At 35.1% G+C, this 22,910-nt stretch overlaps 1 protein-coding gene across 1 annotated transcript in view; it reads left to right on the top strand.

Annotated features, from left to right (window-relative positions):
* Positions 1-21,115, top strand: part of EDAR (ectodysplasin A receptor) — a 93,982-nt gene extending 72,867 nt beyond the window's left edge. The window contains exons 5-12 of the mRNA XM_026707508.2: positions 843-928; positions 5,411-5,497; positions 11,487-11,615; positions 11,869-11,943; positions 12,224-12,296; positions 13,553-13,712; positions 16,215-16,275; positions 17,456-21,115. Of these exons, the coding sequence (XP_026563293.1) occupies positions 843-928; positions 5,411-5,497; positions 11,487-11,615; positions 11,869-11,943; positions 12,224-12,296; positions 13,553-13,712; positions 16,215-16,275; positions 17,456-17,775 (991 nt within the window). The 3' untranslated portion in view covers positions 17,776-21,115. The remainder of the gene's footprint in view (positions 1-842; positions 929-5,410; positions 5,498-11,486; positions 11,616-11,868; positions 11,944-12,223; positions 12,297-13,552; positions 13,713-16,214; positions 16,276-17,455) is intronic.
* Positions 21,116-22,910: the final 1,795 nt, after the last annotated feature.

Genomic DNA, 22,910 nt, shown 5'->3' with positions numbered 1-22,910 from the left:
TCCAGAGTTTTGCAACCCTACGTGCTTTCCCAATTCTTAATTGACCTTCTCTAATTCTGGGTCCAACCCAAAGCAATTAGTAGAGTAGCAATGTTTCTATTTTCCTAATTACAAATAAATGACTTTTTGCTTAGCATTCATCATAATGTTATTTCAGGGTTTGCTTCCTAAAAGTAACAGAGGAACAGTTGAAGGTAGAGAAAAAGCATCATAAAGGGACATAAAACTTGTTTCCTGATCCACATGAATGCATTGAGGTCTTGCCTTGAGATAATTGTCATTAGAAAAATGGGAATAGATAAATGGGATAAATCTTAAGTTCCTTATCACTTTTTTTTTTATAAAATCCAAACTGAGGATTGGCAAATACATTTGTGCATGCCCAACTGAACATAGGGTATTACCAAAGCTCCTATAAACTCATTGGGTGTTTATTTTAACTATTGTATTTATCCTAACCAGGTTACACCTGTGATTTTTTTCTGTACCTAAGGATATTATTTTTGTGTCAGTTAAGGCTAGGATTTGTCTGGAAGATTACCTCTGCCAGAAATTTCTAGTGCAGAAAATTTAATTTTAAAAACGTGTTGAACTTTACTGCGAATTTTGTGCACAAATGTATGTTGGATTAGACTGATATCGGTCATGCCACAGACCTTTCAAGCTTGATTTCACTAATCTTATAAAGCAGTGGAGAAGGAGCTTTTCCTAGTCAAGCAAGGAAAATAGATAACACTGAAGCATTAAAGTAGGATGTTTATACAGTAATTAATTATTTCAACTATAGTTAATATCAATCAACTGAGTTTTATTAGTTTTGCCTTATCTTGCCTTTTTTGCAGCTATTATATGTTAGAAAACAGGCCTCGGAATATTTATGGGATGGTTTGTTACTCGTGTTCACTGGCACCTCCAAACACTAAAGAATGTAAGTTGGGTTCCACTTTAAGTTTACTTTACTTTAAATTTAACTCACATTTTAGACCATTTTATATACTGTGATGTTGTACATAGAATCTGTTGACTAGGTAATGTTTTGAGTTTTCATAATTCTCTTTTATAAGAATGCAGTTTTATATTTTCTATTGCAAAAATCAAAGTTATAGTGCAGAAAACAACATGTATAATCACATTCACAAATTTAAACCATATTTCTCCCCCCCACAAAAAATCCTCTGTATTAATAAACATGTGGATGTTTAATCCAAAATCAGATATTAAAGTTCCCTCCACCATTTTACAATTTCTGCAAAATGAATTGAATAGCCATCCTTTTAGGGGTGATTGGATCTATAAATCTCAATTTAAGAAAAAACAAATTATACCACTTTTTAAACATACCCTAACCATTATTTCATTAAAATAAGATAGTCCAATGGTTTATTTGGAAGTTCTTGCATATAATAATATTGACTTTAATTATATTCTTTAGTAGTCTATAAAATGCTGTTAATTCAGAATGCCCCAAACCCATTTCAATACTGATATTCATTCATGAGAATTTAGTCTTGTCTTCCTTCCTGCAGTTGCATCATTCAAGTTCAATGATAATCAATTACAGTCCCAATATCTTTATTCACTAGACTATTGCTCTATGCATCTGCTTTTCCAACATTTTATATGTACATTGGTTATTTTGACTGTAAATTTGGGCAAATTGCTAAGAAATGTGATCTGGCTTGCCAGGACCATAGAGGAAAAAGTACACAAGGGCATAAGCAAATAAACAGATTGAAGACAACTAACTTGCCATGAAGTGTAATAAAACTTATTATTTTATGGATCTCTATTAATTCAACTTTGGATGCAAGAGAGAAAGCCTGAATTCAAATTAGTCCAAACCATTTTTACATCATTTATATCAGACTGTGCAATCTTGGCAACTTTAAGACTTGTGCACTTCAACTCCCAGAGTTCCCCAGCCAGAATGGGTAGCTGGGGCATTCTGGGAGTTGAAATCCACAAACCTTAAAGTTACCACCCCTGATTTATATACATATTTCTGTAATTTATGCTACAATTATGTAAATTATGTAAAATACCTCAGCAAGTGATTGAAAACTTATCGACATTGTGTGCGCTTGGCTATAATGGGATCTGGTTTTATGGCAGAGGTGTGGAACTATAGTCTCTTTATGTCTTGTGGACCTTAACTGCCAGAATTCTTGAGCCAGACTTGAAGTCTACAAGTCATAAAAAGGCCATAGTTCTCCATCCTTGTTTTATGGTGTCTGCAAATGATTGCAAGCAATGCGTCTGTCCTCACCAGAGAAGGAAGATAAAGATTTAATAACCTAGGAGGAAGAAGTGTTAAATGTGTTCCACACCTTAAGTTATGCATAAAAATAATACATATGAAATAAAAGTATAAATAAATATTTTTATAATGTCCTAAAAGAATGTGTAACAAAAGAAAAAAATTAAAAAATGGGGGACAGGGGGAGAAATATATTTACCCTGCCAGGAAGAGACTAAGTAAAAAATGTCAGGGAACTAGCTCCTGGTTCACTGGATCATCAATTTAATTCACAGCAATAAATGTCAGCACAAAGTCACGTTACAGATAGTGAATGCAGGCACAGCTGAAACAGGCCAGCTAAATAAAACTGGGTTATTAACATTGCATGAATACTATTTGGATTTCAAATGAGCATCCTTAAAAATTAAAGGTACACTATATTTCACAGCTAGTATTGCTTAGAAAACGCTTCCCACTGTTCTATGAAAGACTTATTCAAAATCATGGGTACTCTGTTGGGCAAATGAAAATGGATGTCATTTTCTAAAATATTTTACATAATATAGTGTATAAAATTTTATTTAATGCTACATTTTATTCAAACTATATGCATTACGTTGCCTCTTAAGCTAAGAGATATTTATTTCATTGTATTAGAGAACCAAATTTCCTGTTCAATTTGTCTGGTGTTTCTGAGTTAAGATTCATATTCCAGAACTGCAAAATAGTAATAATTTTTTCACTACAGAAAGATTTGATCCAAATATGGATATAAATTTAATAAATAAATAAAATATTAATTCTATCCTTAAGGCCCCTAGGCTAACTTTTTCTTTCATAAGGGATGGGATCTTAATTAAATATAATAAATAATTTGCATACTACATACAACACACTTCCCGCCCCTTTTTTTGCTTCACTGTGATGCAATTAAACTATTTCCATATTACTTTTCACTGCAGCACTGATATATGCTTACCAATATCTATGATATATGAAAAACTGCAGTACATTGTGACATACATTTCCTCTCACACTAATTTCAGTCCCATACACATGGTATAGAGTTGGGCAGTTATCACAAAATAATAATATATATTTAGGTGCTGTAAACTCTGGGTTTACAAGTTGTGAATCATGAGGAACCGTACACTGCCTTGGCTTAACTGTACCCACAAGGGTTGCTTTGTGTGACTGTAGCATGGATTGAGTGGGAGCTCCAGCAGGTTCTGGCCAGTTCTGGAGAACTGGTAGCAGAAATTTTGAGTAAACCGGCAAATACCACCCCTGACTGGAGACTTTACGGTATCCTTCCCCTGCCATGCCCACCAGGCCACACCCACAGAACCGGTAGTAAAAAAAAGATTGAATCCCACCACTGGTGAGCTCCTGAGGGGAAAACTTTGCACAGGGCAGTGGACACAGTGGTGGATTAAAGCTCGCTGGTGCCCTAAGCACTGACAAATCTTGGTGCCCCTCCCTTTGTACATATGTAGAAATGAAGCCAAGCTTAGGCTACATAAAAGTTTTTGTGGTGCTCCTTTTGGGCCTGGTGCCCTAAGCATATGCTTAGTCTGCTTAAAGGCTAATATACCACTGAGTGGACAGGTGCCCCTTTCCTGGCTTTTTGCAGTTGCAGCCAGACTGTCTGGAATGGGCCCAGCCAGAGTCACACAGGGTACAATCCCAAACTTTCTCTTGAGAGGAGGCAACAGAATTTCATTTATAATGTGGGTCAGTGTGCTCATAGGAAAACAATGATAATAAAAGTTCTCTTCTGTTCTGTTCTGTTCTCTTCTGTTCTCTCCTCTCCTCTCCTCTCCTCTTATCATCTTATCTTATATCTTACTGCCCTGTGAATCAAACCTCCAAACAAGATTTGATTAATACCAGTTGAGTTTCAGGCTACACAATCTCCTTGATTTTTTTTTCCAATTACTAATAATTAAAATGTAAGTAAGTTCAGAATACATCCAGAGAAGAAGGAAAAAATGGTGGTGATAGGAATGAAAGGGAGGGGCCTATATGAATGCTTTTTTTTTTCCCATAATGCTTTCCTTCCCACTCTGGATTTTTATTCCTTTTCAATATCGAATTCCATAAAGAAAGAAAAGAAACAATTTTAAATGCTCGCAAAATATTGCAGTTATCAGTTCTTGGAGACTAGTGAGTTGATATTATAATTTGTAACAATGTACAAATAAAACCAATTTGCTGTAGTGGTTAAGATACCAGGCCAGGAGAGTGTAGGACATAATTGTTGTTCAAACCGAGCACACTACATCATTTGTGCAATAACACTATGCTTATGTGAAATCTCTTTTTCTTGAATCTCCCCCTTGCATCTTTTCCCAGAGATGCCTCTGCTTGTTTTGTCACTTATAGAAATATCACTCTAAAAAGACAAATAAATTGGAGGTTTAATAATATTAGTATTTCTTCTTAGGGTTATAGAGGTATTCATATTACAAAGTTTAAGTTCTTTGTTTTTGTACTTACTTTTGGTTTTGTCCTTAATTTTTAAACATCTTTGTTTCTGGTCTTGTTTTAGTTCTCCAGTAGCCATATAGTATTACAAAACTTAAAAAAAAAGCAAACCCAAATTGTATTATAGATAAACTTCTTGTAAACTAGACTCTACTACATCCAATGCATAGAGCAGGGCTGTCAAACTCGCGGGCCAGATGCATTACACACTAGCCACATCCACACCCAGTTTAGCGAAGGGGGAAAAAGTTCTGATATGTCACCGCCATGATGACATGAGTTTGACACCCCTGGCATAGAGGATAATACTGAAATACTCCTCTTTCAGCATAAAATAACATATTGCTGATGTAACAGATCATAGTCTAAGAAAATGTGTATTATATTTTTTTAGTCCTTTAGCTAGCATGCTAGCTTCTTTAAATCAATCAATAACTAATTTCTGGAAAAAATGTCTAGGATCATAAATTGCTTCTCTGCCTCAGATAAAAATGGGTAAATATCTCCATTCAGACACAAAAATGTGCCAACTCTCTATTTCACATCTCAGCAGGATAAATTGAATCATATAAAGTCACCTTTTAAATGGATCGGAATCTCAAATAATTGGTCTCTGTTCATGGAAAAAAAGCAGTTCAAAGTTGAGATTCTGCAAGTAACCAGCAAATTTGTTTCTTATTACAGGCACAGGCGTTACTTCTGGTGTGTCAGCCAGTTTCCTGAGTACTTCAGGCACTAGTACTCATTCTCCTTTTCAACATGTGCACAAAGGTAAGAAAAGCAGCTCCTGATTTAATTATTTGTACTTAATAGCAGGCTTTGGGGCCATAGTAGTCTTTGTAACATCAGGCTGAAGGAAATTTGGTAAATGTAATGACACAACTAGGAAGGACCAAGTGAATGTTTATGGCCTATTACCCATCAGGCTCTATTATTTATTTATCTATTTCCATTGATTTATTCCATTTCTAGAACCGCCTATCTAGTGACATCAGGAGTTTATAATTCTAAAACTATAAAACCATTAAAACAATTGATAACAATAAAAACATTCAAAAAATAAATACCCCCAGATACTTAAACAACTATCAGAAAAGCCAAGGGCTTCTGGTTTGAGCTTCTTTGGCGACAGACTGAAATCTGCAATCGTGTGCAGTTTTGATCTGTGCTCACTGCTGGAGTGCCCCGAGGCGGCTGGTTTTGGGGCTAAGCCATCCCGTAGAGGTGGTGAAGAGGGGGGAGACTGCCAGCAGGGTCGAGGAGAGTCGCATTTCTCCTCCCCAGCTGGCCATTACTCCCTTTCCCGAAGGCGGTTGCAGTGGTGGTCAGAAATGGCCACCTCAAAAAAGAACTCAACCGGAAAAGAATGTGCAGGAGAAGATAAGAAGAGAAAGTATTGGCTGACCATGTTGAACTGAAAAAGCAACAATATAAGATACCCTGGAATTTGAATTATAAAGAACAACATTGTTCCCAAAGAAGACTTTGAAGTGGCGAATGAGAGAGGGATTTGGTTTTTTTTCTTTTCTTCCCTATATTGACAACTAAGAGATTTAAGCAAGAAATCGGCAAAAATCCACTTTGACATTAACAGGTATTTAAGCTGAAAATAAAATGTCAAAGGGATAATAAAGATTTCTGGATTCTCAAAAACTTTTAAAAGAAGGAAAAAAACAAAAGGGTGGGATCTGGAAAAAGGGAGGAGACCACCTGGAAGTGAAAGGAATTAACAGTGAAACTTTAACAAGATTCCTAAAAGATACATTTTAAAATACATTTAAGATACATTTTTGGATTTTTGGCTATTGGATCTAAAGGACTAAAATTAATTGGGTGGTTGTTTAAAAGTTTTTAAAATGATATCACTCTTGGAAGAATTGAGAATGGAACTTTAAAAACAGAAAGAAGATGCACAAGAAGGAAGAGGTTGTTTTGACTTCGTATTTTAATTTTTAGAAATTGAGATCCTGAACTATGAGAAACAACAAAAAATGCATGTAGATCAAGAAAGGCGGGACAAAGAAGAAGCCATTTTCAATGACCAAGTATTTCTATGTGGGGAAAAGAAAGGGAAGGTGGGAAAGAGAATGAAAAATTTAAGATCTGGAAAAACAACTCAAAAAGAATAGTTTGAAAAGTAATTATAACATTAGGAAGAAACAGAAGAGAGGATTATAGAAGAGAGGATCAGAATTAGAGAGAGAAGGGGTCAAGAAGGGAGAAGAAGAGGGAGAAGAGGGAAAGGAAAATAAATTATGAAGGACAGAATCAGGACATAGAGAAACAAGGAAAACGTATAAGACACAGAGATAACGGGTGAAAACTTAATTGAAAGGGGGATTCCGCAAGGGTACATAAGAGAGTATTGTTATATTAGAAATAGAAATGAACTTTGAAAATATGAAACAAGTGTGATTAAAATGATAGATAAAATACTCATTGTAATGTAATGGAATGTTTAATAAATAAATGAAATAAAGAGAATGTGAGAATGAAATTAGGAAAGGAGGGGAACATTTTAATTATTATAAATGTGTTATAAAAATTTAAGTGAAAAGGAATATGAAAGAAACATGAAAAAATATGGAAATATTATAAGTGTTCCTAGAAGTATGATAACCTATTGAAAAGAAATGTTAAAGATGTCAAAGATTATAACTAACATTAATGATAGAGCTGAATTGGAATAGAATAAGTATTTTATTTATTATTGTTATATATATATATATATATATATATATTCTCTTTAAGAACTTAGTGCGTATTTTAAGAATGTACCAAGAAGAATTTGACTGGAAGTTATGTGTTATATTGAATGTTATAATTGTAAAGGCATACACTGAAGTTTAAATAAGAGTTGAATGGATAAAAATTAAAAGATACAAAGGTGTAATACTCCAATTAGTAACTACAGGGAAAAAATTTTGTTTAATGAGAAAAGAAAATATGAAATTGAAACAGGACAGACAAAGTATAAATATAATGACTAGAAAGATATTGAAACTTAGAAAAAGATATATATAATTGAATTTAGAAAGGAATGAGATAATTAAAAGTAAGATTGAGAAAACTAAGGGAAGGAAAATTATTGAGAAAATGTTAAAATAGTAATAAGATATGGAATAGAACACAAAGATGAATATGAAATTGAATTTGTGTCTGTATGGAGAAGTGATAACCGGGGACCATGCTATTCTCAAAAAAAGGAATTTTACTTGTATTATGTTTTGTGAAAACCCAAATAAAATTTTTATTAAAAAAAAAAACTATCAGAAAAGCCAAGAAACAGGGCCCTTAACACAGCTTCAGACCCAGGTACATAGCCAAGTTTTTAAAGTTTTACAAAAGGCCCCCAGGATGGGGGCCATTCTATTCTCCAAAGGGAGAAAACCCCACAAAGCTACAGGAGAGTGTAAAATTATTTTTTAAAAAGACTGTAAAAGGACTGCAGTTGACAGACAATCCTTCACAATGCCTTCTTTTCTCAGATATGAGGAATCCTCAAAATTATTCCTCAGCAATCAGTCTACTTCAGTAAAGATGAATTATATGACTTTCATTTGCCAATGGATGTACCTATTCAGGGAAATTAATTTAGTTGCTTTATCTCCTTGGGTGTAACTGATTTGGAAAGCAGGAATTTAATGGAATGTAGTCAAATGAACAAGCTTTTGGCTGCTAATCCACCAGATCCTTGCTTAGGACACATATATATGAAAATGATATACAGCCTTGTAATTGGGGTATGTGGTTTATGAAATCAGCTTTTTGTTCTGATCCCAAGAGTAATCATCACTGTAATGTGTGAACAATGCCCAGCAATTTCATTAGTTAATTGCAAGGAGAGGCAACGTGCTGCACTTGCATGGAAGTAATTTACCAGGCATTTACTGAGACTTCTACACTCAGGCCTCACTACACTCACTTTATGCATGAATGGGGAATACCCGCATGCAATAAGTCTCCATTTACAAATATGAAAATTGGGTATCTTCCTGAATTGAAGTAACTTTACCTTCTTTGTCAGTTGCATGTTTCAAACTGGTGCAAAATGAAAACCAACAAGCTGCAGAAAAATACAGTATATTGAAATACCTGCATGGCACAATAAGGTCATTTGTTTGTTTACTGAAATTTATATGGCTGTCCAACTCACTCTTATTGACTTAGGTGGCTTATAGAGTTATTCAAAGGGTAATTTGCTAAAGCTCAAATAAGAATACTTATTTTACAATAGTGCCAAATGTCAGTTGGAACCTCTGGCTGACTGTGTGATGAACCACATCATACTAATAAATAAATAAAATACAAACAAACAAATAATAAAATACACCATCTAGGGTAGCCCTACAGCAAGATAGGTAGCAAATAAATTTAACAAAATAAACAACCAAAAGAATCCATTCTGAAGAGTCAAAGGAACCAAACAGCAGATCCATTTCTACTGAAAATTCAAGTTTACCTTTAGGTGACAATTGTAAATAAAAATAGATGCTAGCTGCAAAAGGATTTCAACTCCGGCTTTGATCTTTTCATGGCTAATACTAAAAAGACTGAATAGGCAAACTGGAATAGTCAGTCAGCCATTATAAAATGTCCACAATTTGCAATGGATGTCCTATTATGAGATGGGTATTGACTAGTGAGGAAAGAGCATCCAAAACTACGTTTTCTCTTATTGTTATTTTCTGAATGAGCTCTGTGAACAATACTCTGTGGTGAATGGAAAGTGAAAAAACGATCGAGAGGGTGAAGATAGATTGTAATCTGAAACATAGAGGCTTATAAAGGCCACTCTTTTATTCTGCTGCAAGCAGAGAACAATTCAGTTGACTTAAATTAAAATACTATGCACTATGGCAACACAATCCTAGTATGGTTATTGTATAGTATTAAAATGACATGAGGTCTACATGCTGGACATGGAATGTAATAGATTGGCTGCTTAGAAGGGAAAAGTTTGACCCAGGAGACTAAGAAATTGTCCTCCCAACTCTAATCACTAGCTTTTGGCCTGCTAGGGTGTTTCTGCTGAAAAACACAGTTCTGCACACAAATTTAGTTCTTCATCTTTGTTGTAGACACTTAGTTGGCTGAATTTAGTAGAATTTATTTTCATAATAAATTGTCTTTACATTTAGTGCTGATTGCATTCGATAAAGACGTGATGTGATTTTATTAAGGCTCTTCTATTAAAAGAGTTGCTTTCCTCAAAGTTGAGAAGGATGTTCCTCATCTCCCTGGACATCTTTGGAATCTGTATTGGCAGAATGGGAGCCTTCTTAAATCATTTTTAGGAAGCAGTGAAGAATTACGTTTCTTTTCATTTTCATTAGGGAAGTTTACCTTTTAATTGTGTTTAGTTTGATTATATTATCCTCAGTTAATTGTTTAAGAGTACTTATAAATGTACAATACAAGTACTTGTATTAAAGACAAATACTCTGACTTGACTTTCATTTATTCTCAAGGAACTGTAAATTATAGACAGAATAGAATAGAATAGAATAGAATAGAATAGAATAGAATAGAATAGAATAGAATAGAATAGAATTCTTTACTGGCCAAGTGTAATTAGACACACAAGGAATTTGTCTTGGCGCAAATGTTCTCAGTGTACATAAAAGAAAAGATAGAAAAGATTCAGCAAGAGTCAAGAATCATAAGGTACAACACTTAATAATAGTCATAGGATACAATAAGCAATTAAATCATACTAGGAAACAGTCAATAAAAATCATTAGGATATAAGCAACAAGGTTACAGTCATACAGTCATAAGTGGGAGCAGATGGGTGAAAGGAAGGATGGGAGGATTAATAGTAATAGTAATGGAAACTTAGTAAATAGTTGGACAGTGTTGAGGGAATTATTTGTTTAGCAGAGTGATGGCATTTGGGAAAAAACTGTTCTTGTGTTTAGTTGTTCTGGTGTGCAGTGCTGTATAGCATCGTTTTGAGGATACAAGTTGAAACAGTTTATGTCCAGAATGTGAAGAGGTCTGTAAATATTTTCACAGCCCTCTTTTTGACTCGTGCAGTATACAGGTCCTCAGTGGAAGGCAGGTTGGTAGCAATTGTTTTTTCTGCAGTCCTAATTACTCTCTGAAGTCTGTGTCTGTCTTGTTGGGTTGCAGAACCAAACCAGACAGTTATAGAGGTGCAGATGTCAGACTCAATAATTCCTATTGTTGTAGACATGGGTTGTAGACATGGGCAATCTACAATCTCTAAGGCATTTTCAACCTTCGATTGCACTTTTTATGCTCCTATTTTCAGCACTTACAGTACAAATCTAAAGAAAGTAATCCCCCAATATCTCATATTCTCCTACTAGGGTAGTGTCACTATGCTACTGCTGTGTGCACTTACGGTCCTAAATTAAATGAATAATAATTTTAAAGCACTATTAAAATTAGGTTATTAATTACAAATTTAGTAGATTAAAAATAATCTCCAATGAACTGTTCAATGGGATTTCTTTTTTAAAAAATTATTGTTGCTTATTAAGTAACTGCAAAAAATAAAACACCATCAAAAGGAAATAATTGTTTCCTTCAAGCCTACAGAATGGTACCCTGATTCAAGATGGTGCTGGTGCAACCTGTGAGATAATAACAATTTTGGAAGGATTTTATCTGCTTTAGAAATATTGGGTTGATCCTAGATCCATTTAATCAATAATTAAATGAAGTAGTTGATGGTTAACCCTGGAAATGTTTTTAAATTATATTTTCTCTCTCTCACTGTTTGTCATTCTAGGAGATCTTTCTGGACAAGGACATCTGGCTACCGCTCTTATCATTGCCATGTCCACCATTTTCATAATGGCTATTGCTATTGTGCTGATTATCATGTTTTACATTATGAAAACGAAAACTTCAGCTCAAGGTAACTGTCAATTAATAGCAAAGATTACAGTTTTGAAATTGGGGGGAGGTTGCAGCAGAATCAAAAAAGGTCAGCTAGCAGTTGCAGTGACACAATTGGAGCGCCAACCCCTTTTGTTCATGGGATACGATGAAGTATGAAAAGGATGGAGTTTTGATCTTGCTGCTATGTTTGTCATCTTGTGTTCAAAATATTTGGTGTAGGTGACTCTTGTGAGTTAATCTTAACAAGATGTTTTATTTTGGTCTTACAGCATGCTGTACCAGCCAGTCAGTGAAGACGGTAGAATCCCAGGCCAACGTACAGGAAGAAAAAACAGAAGTCCAAGGTTGGGACTGTTTTGTAATTTCTGCTGTTTAGACATCAGTGCCCACAGGGCTTATACTGCTTTAATGTAACTGCATAAGCTCCAGTTGTTAGTGGAAGAGTAATTGGAAAGGCATTGAAAACTAATGAAAATTCAGCTCTGCATTTGATTATTTATGCATTCTTACCTGCTTGGAGAAGTTCCAAGGCAATTGTATTCACAACTCAAATGCCAAATGGTTGTGTGTGTCTGTTTTGCGTTTTTGACACTTTGTTCTTTTCACATTCTTTTTCCATTGCAGAAAATGGAAAAATTTTCTCTGAGAAAGATGAATTTGGAAAACTGACAGCAACTCCAGCTAAGGTTGTCAAGAGGTATGTGTTATCTAAACAGCAGGCTGGTAGTGCGGGCGTAATATGACAACAATTGCAATCTGTTGGGGAAAAAAATGTCTGTTCCTAAACTAAGCCACATTGAATCCAGTGGGTGGGTGAATTGCTAAGCAGTTTTCATTGGCAATGACATGGATGGCATAATGAGAAAATAAGATCAAATAAATTAGTAGGGACAATAACGAAGGCACAAGCATTGTTTAAGAGGGAACAGTTTCCATTACTTAAACTATTCAAAATTGAAACTATAAATAAGTAATGGTGCTCACATGTATATGTGGTTCAGTCCCCATTAAATTAAATATGAGGAGTGGATCTATATGTACAGAGAATTCATTCATGAATATTCAGTATAATATTCACCAGGGCTGGACTTGGGCATGTGATTGTTTAAGTCCTCTTGGAAGTGGAAATGTACAGAACACTATAGTCCTACATTGATGAAGAAAACCAGGATTACTTTTAAATGAATATACTGCTAGACATTAATTGGCAGATACAGGTGAAGGGTGTTAATGTTTTGCCCTCTTTTTTGCAGTATTTATTTACACTCAATCTAGTAGTAGTATTCATCATCTATATGAAATAAACAATTAACAAGTGTCATAAAAATTCAGTAAATGACGAACACAGACAAACCATAAGTAATAAAACCTATTGAGATCAGAAGTTTATTTCATGAGCAATTTGGAACATGAACAGCCATCATAACACAATTTATATCTAATAGCTCATTGCAATGAGATCCACCGACATGGCTGAGTCCGGCAAGGATTAGCCATGACCAGTGGCACTGAAGAAATCCCAAGACATTCTTTTTATACTTTTCTGCACACATTTCACAACTTACTTCTCTGTTCTTTCTTACAGTCTCCACATATACTCGTGTATATCTCAAGCCTCTATCCATCGGCTACTTTCTGTTCTCTATTTCCCACGGTTTTCAAAACTACATACTTTGCAAAATCACATTCCACAAAATAGCACAGCAGGATTACAAATAGTTCTGGTACATTTTGAAATCATCCTGCCTAAAACTTTGGTTCATGTCTCTTTTATTCTGGGGTCTGCTATCATCCAAATGCCTTATTGAATCTGATAGATCAATAGCCTATTTTTTTCTTCCCACACAAGTGTGCAATTTAAATCCAAAAGGGCATTTCTAGAATTGTGCATGTTGCTGTTTTAGAAAAGCAATCCTGCTTAGCATATTTATGTGTTCATTTGTTGCTTTTCAGTGAAAATGATGCTTCTTCAGAGAATGAGAGGCTTTTAAGTCGCAGCATGGACAGCGATGAAGAAGCTGCTATTGACAAGCAAGGGACTCCAGAATTGTGTTTGTTGTCTCTGGTACATTTGGCTCGAGATAAATCTTCAACAAACAACAAATCAACTGGAGTAAGTTAATTGGAAATCTTGTTGAATCAATGACCTTTCTGATGATGTGTTACAGTGATTAGTTGCACTTTTAATGGACAGTATCCAAAAGAAGAATGTACGAAGGGGTCTTTGTGATGAGCTGATGAGAAAAATGCTAAAAATGGGGTGGAATTATATTATTTCTATCAAACTGCTAAAGCAGTGTTTCTCAACCTTGGCAATTTTAAGAATGATGGATTTCAACTCCCAGAACCCCATAGCCTTTAAGTTCACCCATCTTAAAGTTGCAAGTTTGAGAAACACTGTGATAAAGGCTACTTGTAAGCCAAAAAGATACAATCTTCACAAATCCCTGTGCTTTTCCCTGCTTTCCCAAATGTTTGCACACCTTCACCTGTCCCAGCCTCTTCCCAGATAATCTTCTTTGGTACTAAGACAGACATTTGCTTTTTTATTTTATTTTCACAGTTTTGCAGTTCTAACGCCACAATTAACGGAACAATAGGGAACACGTTATTTTACTCCTACTTTCCACCGTGGGTCCATAAAAACTTCACAGCAAGAAAAATGGAGAGTTCAGGTTTATAGAAGCAAAGGAATCATGTTGCTATATTGCAACTTAATGATGTTTAAAAAAATAAAGAAAAACGAAGTTTAGCAGTAATGTGGCACACGGTAGGAAAGGGAACATGCTTCATCCAACATGAGCAGATATTGAATGGGTGCCCACTGGGTGGGATGGGATGGAATGGGACAGAATAGAGTAGAGTAGAGTAGAGTGGAGTGGAGTGGAGTGGAGTGGAGTGGAGCAGAGCGGAACGGAACGGAACGGAACGGAACGGAACAGAACAGAACAGAACAGAATAGAATAGAATATGAGCTTCTAGGGGAGAAGATTATTATGTTATCAGGGCACTGTTGGATCAACTGCCAAATTATGTATAAAAAAGCATGCAGAACTGAGCAGACCAATATGAAATGACTACATGAGGGAGTGACCAGCTGCTGAAGGGAAGTGACAAGTCTGGCACTCATCAGAAAAATATGCCATCAATATTAGTGGATTTGATAGTATACAGTGCCTTTACAGTTTGATATAGGTGCTTTTTCATTAAATGTATACAACTATATATCTGCTTTATAGGCAAAGTTGTTAATGGCAATGATATGTTTGAGAAACAAACTGCAGTTTTATTATTGCCTTTTTTAGCCAACCCACCTTCCTCTTAGAAGCATAAAAACCTTGCAAGAATCATTACTGTATGTTTGTAGGAGGAAGGCTGTTGACCCCCAGGGAAATCTGTGATGCATATAAGTCTGAATGAAGGCATGTAGGTCCAGGGCCTCTGAGAAGATTGCAATATGTTGCAGCATCATTATTACCTTTATAACTTCTCAGAGAAAGGAGGTGCTAACCTGGAACAAAGGCCCCCACTGACACTCCCAGTCCGCTGGAGTGTAATGTGCAACTGCCCACGCCATAAGACAGAGAGGAAGAAGGAATGGAGGGTGGGGCGAGTGTCTGTAGCTTCCCAAATTGCAAGCATAAGCACAGATTACAATGCCAGGTAAGGTATCCCCAAGTCACTCACCCAAAGGACAAGAAGGGGAAAGGTATGAATCCCTCAGGGCTCGGGAGAGAAAAGGTCTGAGACCTCCAGCCTACAGCTCTGTGGACTTCATCATTGCAGTGCAGACGTCTTCAAAAACATGCCTTCCATGTCCATTGTGACACACTGCACAAGAAGGAACAAAAGGGATCTCTCTTTATTTCTTTTTAAACAAGAATAATAAACAGGATTGCATACCGAGAAGAGAAGCAGTAATGTCAAGGAAGCCACATGGAAGAATCGTGCCTAAAGCTGCCTTAGTCTTGTCAACACCAATAATAATCTTGATATTTCCTCCCCACTTTCCATGGATTCAGAACTAAGAGTTGAATAGTTCGTCCAATCCATATATATCTCCTGAAAAATAAAATCCCGAGGGCCAAATTACAGGAATCCAAGCTAGAGCAGTATGCCTTGAACATAAATAAAAAGAGTAGATTTCATTTAAAACATAATTTAAAACAAACCCCAAAAACTTTAACCTTAGATTGTCTACTATTGACCTCACCCACTTCCTAAGAGGCCTGTTGGGGGCGTGCATAAGCGCAGCAATCATGCCTACCGTCCCTGTCCTATTGTTATTTATTTTAAGTATCTATCTCATGTATTCAAAACTATGTTTATTGTTATACCTGTATCTTGTAAGCGATTGACAAATCAAATTAAAATAAAAAAATAAAAAAATAATTTGATACAATTCTTTCTTTCCAGCTAGGTATGCACACATACATGTATTTTTTAACATTACAGCCAAGATTCACAGGCAATTTATGTTCAAACTAAAACTATTCTATATATCATACCAAATACATAAGGAATGCCATCTTTGTCTCTGTTTCTTCACAACCTTGAATTACTTACATCAGTTTAGTCTTGAAAGATAAATGTTTTTGTCTTTTATTTTCCTTAGATACAAAGCCGGAGAAAAAAGATACTCGACCTATACACTAATGTATGCAGTGTGGCAGAAGGTGAGTGAAAGAAATAAAATTTAGAAACTGAAAACATGTATGAACTGCTTTCTTAAATACACGTCTTTATGGAGCTTCAATATTGTCAAGGAGTCACAAATACTAGATACAGATTAATCCCATTCTAAGGATTTTTTCCTTAAAGCTTATTTTGGAAGAAGTAACGCTAAATATTCTAATATCAGAATCAGGTTAGTGTTTAGTACATTTGGAAATTCAACAGGGAAAAGTCTTGAAAACTTTGTTTGTAAGCAATCTCCGTGAAAAACTCCAGCAATAGGATTTGTAGTTCCATACGCATCCTGCCTTTATCTATGATATTTTAAGAATCAATTCAATAGTTATTCTAGAAGACAGATGGCACAAGGTGGAAAGTGTTATACTTCTATTGTAGGTTTTTTTTAAAGCTGATTAATTATATTTGTACACAGCCAGACTCAGAAAATAACTGTCTGTGATATACTGTACATTATTTAAAAACTGTAAAATAGGCAATGCATATACACCTTATATATAGTAACTTACACATTTGTGGATATAAGCTGTTCACATCTGTTTTGTATGCTAGAGCCTTTGAAGAAAAATAAACTTTCAGAGCTGGATTTGTTTTTAACCATAACAAGATGTAGGAAGTTAACTAATCCTGAGTGCATTGCTCCCAAAATGAAGAGACTTTAAAGAAAAACACCCACACTCAAGTAAAAAATAAAATATTGCAGGAAAGTTCTTTTGAATTTCTCATAAAGGCTGTTCAACATGAGACCTTTAAGATGATTGAATACTTCCACCATCCTTCATGAAGAGCTGTGTGGGCTGAAACTGTTCAGACATGTAGTTCAATGAGACTCAAATTCCCAATTCTGGTACAAATGGACCATTTCTCCTGCCTTTTTTGAGGCTGGAGACACACATCTCTTTCTTTTAATTAAGTTTTGTTGTTGCTTCATATGAAGGTTGGCAGAAGTTTGGCAAGTGTTTAAATCACAAGGGATAGAGAAAGAATGGATTAGTATATATTCCAGGACAAGGTAAAAATAAAAAAATGCTCCAAAACATAAAGTAAGAGACTCAACAATCTTTGCTGCAGCTAAGATGAAATCAAAGCAGCAAAAGAGAATGAAATGACATGTGAAATAGTAACAAGGCAGATCTAATAATGTGACTGTGAACTTCCTTCCAGGCCTCAGTCCCACAGAGCTGCCCTTTGATTGTCTGGAAAAGACCAGCAGGATGCTCAGCTCCACCTACAACACCGAGAAAGCCATTGTGAAGACCTGGCGCCATCTTGCTGAGAGCTTTGGATTGAAGAGGGATGAAATTGGTGGCATGACAGATGGCATGCAAGTCTTTGACCGCATCAGCACAGCTGGGTATAGTATCCCAGAACTGCTGACAAAACTGGTCCAGATAGAGCGATTGGATGCCGTAGAGTCTCTGTGTGTAGACATCTTAGAGTGGGCCCAAGAGATGCCGAAGCCTGATCCAGCTGTGACCTCCTGACTTGCATTTTTGTGAACTTCATTTCCAGAGGATGATGGGGTGATTTAAATAACAAAGGGATTCAGAAGGAGATAAACTTTTGAAGCTTCTGTAGCTTTTGTTTCAGTATCGTTTTTGCTACTGAAACAATAAAAAACACACCAAGGGTTTGTTCTTGATTTTTGGAATCAAATACACAGTGCTCAAACTGAAGACTTTTTCAACAAGACTTGTTTATGTCCCCAAAAGATATTACAGTTCATTTACAGTTCCATTTACAAGCATGAGTACAGATCAATCTACTAGTATCATTACTTGTTTTGAAGAAATATGGGTTAATTTTGTTTCAGTCCTGGATAATGAATATGTCACATCAAAAATAGTGATCTATGTGAAAATCTGTGCTGCTACAAGAAGTATTTTTTGAATTATAATTTTTCTCCCATATATTATGGATTTGGGGGAAGAAAAAATCCATGCCTGTAGGTATGGTTGGCTGTATTATCATTATTACAAGATCTATAGCTTTATTCCAATTTATTCAAATTGTAGCAAATAAGAGTTTGTGTATGTGGTCCACACAGAAATTTCAGCAATATTTTCATAGATACTAGTGGAAACTTAAAACTACTTATAATATAAGCAGAATTTATTTATTAATGTAATATTGCATTTCATAAACATCTGATCAGGGGCATCTTTTATGCACTAGAACAAATAAGTGGGAACATTTGTTAGTTCTTGAAAAGACATCATTAACGAGAGGAAGAAGCCTCTAATAAATCTATCAGATTGATCAACTTTAGATGCAAAGGAAATTAATGACTGTTGAAACACTTTTATGGAAAGCATTTAAAAATATTACAGATTTCTTGATTAGAATTGTTGCAGTCACCAACAGAAATGTACATGGTATGTTTAGTTTTCCTGTGATGCAGGGGTGGGATTCAATTTTTTTAACAACCAGTTCTGTGGGCGTGGCTTGGTTGGTGGGTGTTACTTGGTGGTCATGTGACTGTGTAGCTCTTATGGTTATTTTTTAAATAAATCTGGCTTATAATGTCTGAGCAAATGAGAACACTATTCTTAATTTCTCATGGAATGTGAATTTGCATGGAGTCTGGGCATGTTTGAGGATGTATTTCAGAGGTAGTATTCAGCAGGTTCTGACCAATTCTGGGAAACTGGTAGTGGAAATTTGGAGTAGTTCAGAGAACTGGCAAATACCACCTCTGACTGGAGATTTTACAGTATCCTTCCCCTGCCACACCCACCAAGCCACACCCACAGAACCGGTAGTAACATTTTTTGAATCCCACCACTGATGTGTTTCATTTAATTCACCTTTTCCCCAGCTGGTGGACCATCTGCCAGAGGGATCTGTGCTCCATGTGAATTAAATATATCACAATCATCTATGATGGATGCAGGTTCCTCAGAAGTGGCGAGTTTCTTTTCTGTCTGTAGGATGTTGGACTAAGTACCGACTAATAAAACTGTATTGCTCTAAATTATTTTATTTAATGTAAAGGTACTGATTTTTCCAATATTATTTAAAATAACTGTATAATATGTTTTAATATGAAATCCATGGAAGAATTGATTACAGGAATATCATATGAACATCTAATGTTTGTTACGATGATCTACATTGCAGAGTTATAGTGCCCAATAGGGCCTTCATCCTTTCTTACCTATCTTCAGCACTTGAGAAATTGGCATTTGGATCGGTTCCTGGGATTCATCCTGATAACCCACTTTACGCAAAAAAGAGGGAACAGTGACTATTGAGTTTTATCATAGTATATCCTGTGCCCTTGGATACAATGGCCTGTAGTCTTTATTTATAGATTTGAAAGGAGTAGTCCCTCTTTTTATGCCAGGAATCATGAGTTCAGAGCCCAAGAGTTGGTAGAAATTTAATTAGCAAATTTGTTAATATACCTATCAGAAACTGCTAGGTTGACAGATTTCAGTAAGTTATTATTATTAAAAGAAACAACATGCCTTTAAAACATTTTTAATTACAAGAAGCATGAGTGAATGAAAATGCTATAAAACTATAATTCATGTTCAGGAAAATAATAACTAGGCCAACCCCCCAGTGCCTTCATTCCAAATAAGAAAAATCAAATTCTAGTCTAATGGGGGTCACTGAGATGAATATTTAATATTGGTGTATCTCCATGCAGCATCCAGTTTGTTAGCCTATGAGTTCTTGCATTAAAATATATTTTACTGTCTCGGATGTGTCCTTTCTCCTCTGAATAATGATAGAATTATTTCCTGTACTTAATTTGCAAACACAATATTTGTTACAGTTCCTTTTTCCAATGCAGCTGGAAGCAACCTTTAAATCTATTTTGGTAGATACAAATAAATAGAAGTGTCAGATTAGTACCTTGAAAAAGGGAGGAAGTAACTTTGGCTTTTATTTTGAGCTTCCATGGCCTATAATCTAGTGCACAGTGTGACTATTCAGGTGGATGCTCAGTGGAAACCCAAGCAATCCCCATGGAATTAATGTTTGCAAATACCACACATTAACCATTACACCATGAGATGTTGTATGGCAGAAGAAGACTACCCACTGTGGTCTGCTCAACATCTGCTCCATGACAATTATCCAGAGGTAGGAGGCAATTGTCATAGCAGGTGGCAGGATCTAGCAAAGGTTGATCTTGAGCCTTCTAGATCACAAATAATAATAGGTGGATAAAACTGCCACAATAAGACTTTGACAAGCTGGTTGTGTACTGTTGCTAAGAAAAGAAGGTAAATGTATCAAGTACCCATGCATTAAACTAGAACCAAGGGAGGCTATCTTTTTTTAAGATGGTGACATAATAAAGTAATCCCATAGGTTCATTGTTGGGAACTGGATTAAGTTTTTCATTCCAGCTTTGTAGTATTAGTTTTGGTAGAATCCATAAACATTTTTAAAAATGCCTTTGGGTCATAATTTTGGGATTATAATATGCAATAATTGCGATTGCTTATTCTGCATCTCCACGAAAATGCAGCTGCAAGCTATAAATAATAATTCAGATCCCCACTTCCTACTGACAAAGTTATCTTGGAGAACTAAAGAATTGCCATTAGATTTGTTTTGGTAATTGTTTAAAAATACATATTTTATGTCTGGGGAATATCAAGGCTTTGAAATCAACAGCACAATGTGAACAAAGGAATATTTAATATTTTGTTTAAAATTGAAAGAAACTTTTCACTGTAATTTAAAAAGCAGCAAAAGGCAAGGTTAGTCCTGCATTCTTGATAAATATTGTAACAATTTTGTGTAATTTTGTATATATAACTTATTATTGCACATTATGACAAATAAATATGATAAAAACATGAAGCAACATGTGTGTTCTAATAATTTAGATGACACCACTTTTTTATACAACAGGCAAGTTTTGAAGAGTTCTTTGCTAAAAGTTAACACAAGTGTGGTTACATTTTAAAAACATTTATTATCTTAATTTAATATAAGATTTATATTTTATGTAATATTAAGTAATTTATCATTAACTAATAATAAAACATCAGTTCTAACTGAAGTTCCCAAACATTTGTTTAAAATAATTAGCCGTCAGGATCAGAGATAGCTCTCTTTCAAGTTTATTTCATTGCCTACCAACAGAATATCATCCCATGTTGTTTGCAAGACATGATGTGTGAAACCTTCAGCAAAGGAATTGAACTATGTGGTTAAATTATGAACCACTTTTATTCTGAGTTAAATAATTGACTAGTCTCAATTATTATAGATAAACATAGACCAGACCAGCTGTCTGTGCTTCAAACCAGAGTGGATTTTCTTGTACAAAAAAGATTTTTTTCCCCAGTTTAAAACTCCATGTGATTTAAGATCTTCTAATGAGACCATGTACCATTTGTGAACTATACCTTCTCCAGAATGGGTATCCAATCCCCCACCCCACAAGATGATGGACTGATACTGGTCTGTGGCCTATTAGGAACCAGGCCACACAGCTAGAGGTGAGTGGTGGATGAGTGAGAGAATTGAAACTGCCCCCACCTTCCGGTCCATGGAAAAACTATCTTCCAAGAAACTGGTCCCTGGTGCCAAAAAGATTGGGGACCCCTACTCTAGGAATCTTCATTTTCCCTGCAATAATTTTACTTGACTCACTGCTTAGTTTCTTTCAAGAGTCCCCCATCTTTATTGTATCTTCATGACAGCTGTATTCCTTCAGATAGTTCTAAATTAAAGATGGTAAGTGGAGCATATGCCATTCTTACTGGACTATTAAGTCAGAACATTTTTAAGAGAATTGAATATCATACTTCCCAGTCATGCTCCATAAAAAATGGATCTAAGATGTTTTTTTAAAGCAGGGAATATGATCAAATGTGTGCTAAATTTTTCACAAAGCTTTGTGGCTTCACTTCAATTGCTTATTGCTGTTGAGATTCTCCTTGTCCATTGTTAATTTTTCACATATTCCAATCTGAGATGTCTCAGTTGTGTGTGTGTGATTTTCTTTAAAAAAATGCTGCTTATCTTTGCCTTATCTAATACAAAAATTATATATAATTTATATAAATAATATAATATATAATTTATATTATATATATATAATAAATTATATAATATACAATATAAATTATATAATTTATATTATATAAATAATATAAAAATAATATAAAAAAGAAGCTAACAATACCCAAATATGGTACTTGTTCCAGATTGTTGGGGCAATATGTTGATTCTGTAAACCACTTAGAGAGGGCTGTAAAGCACTATGAAATGATATATAAGTCTTAAGTGCTATAATGCTACTTATTTCACAAACAAATAATTCAGAATATAAAGTCTCAGCATGAACATTAATATTCATCCCAATTCAATTATTTAAATTAAAGGATTAACTATAGGCAATTCTTTCTGTGCTGCATTAAACAATAAGGGCTATTTTGGGTCACTCATGGTTACAAAATTTGATTCCACTCATCACAGAGAAGTTTATACAGGACAATATTCGAGAAAGATGACATGCCCATTCCATTTTAAAAAGGACATTAAAACCTATCATTTTGCAAAAGTACATACCTGACTGAATTGGAGACATCCAGAGCTTCAGAAATTGTACAATTTCTGAAGCTCTGGATGTCTCCAATTCAGTCAG

This window comes from Pseudonaja textilis, chromosome 8 (genome assembly GCF_049901715.1).
Source record: "Pseudonaja textilis isolate UNSWEBS1 chromosome 8, rPseTex1.2, whole genome shotgun sequence".
Taxonomy (NCBI): Eukaryota; Metazoa; Chordata; class Lepidosauria; order Squamata; family Elapidae; genus Pseudonaja; species Pseudonaja textilis.
This window is presented reverse-complemented; position numbering and strand designations above follow the sequence as displayed.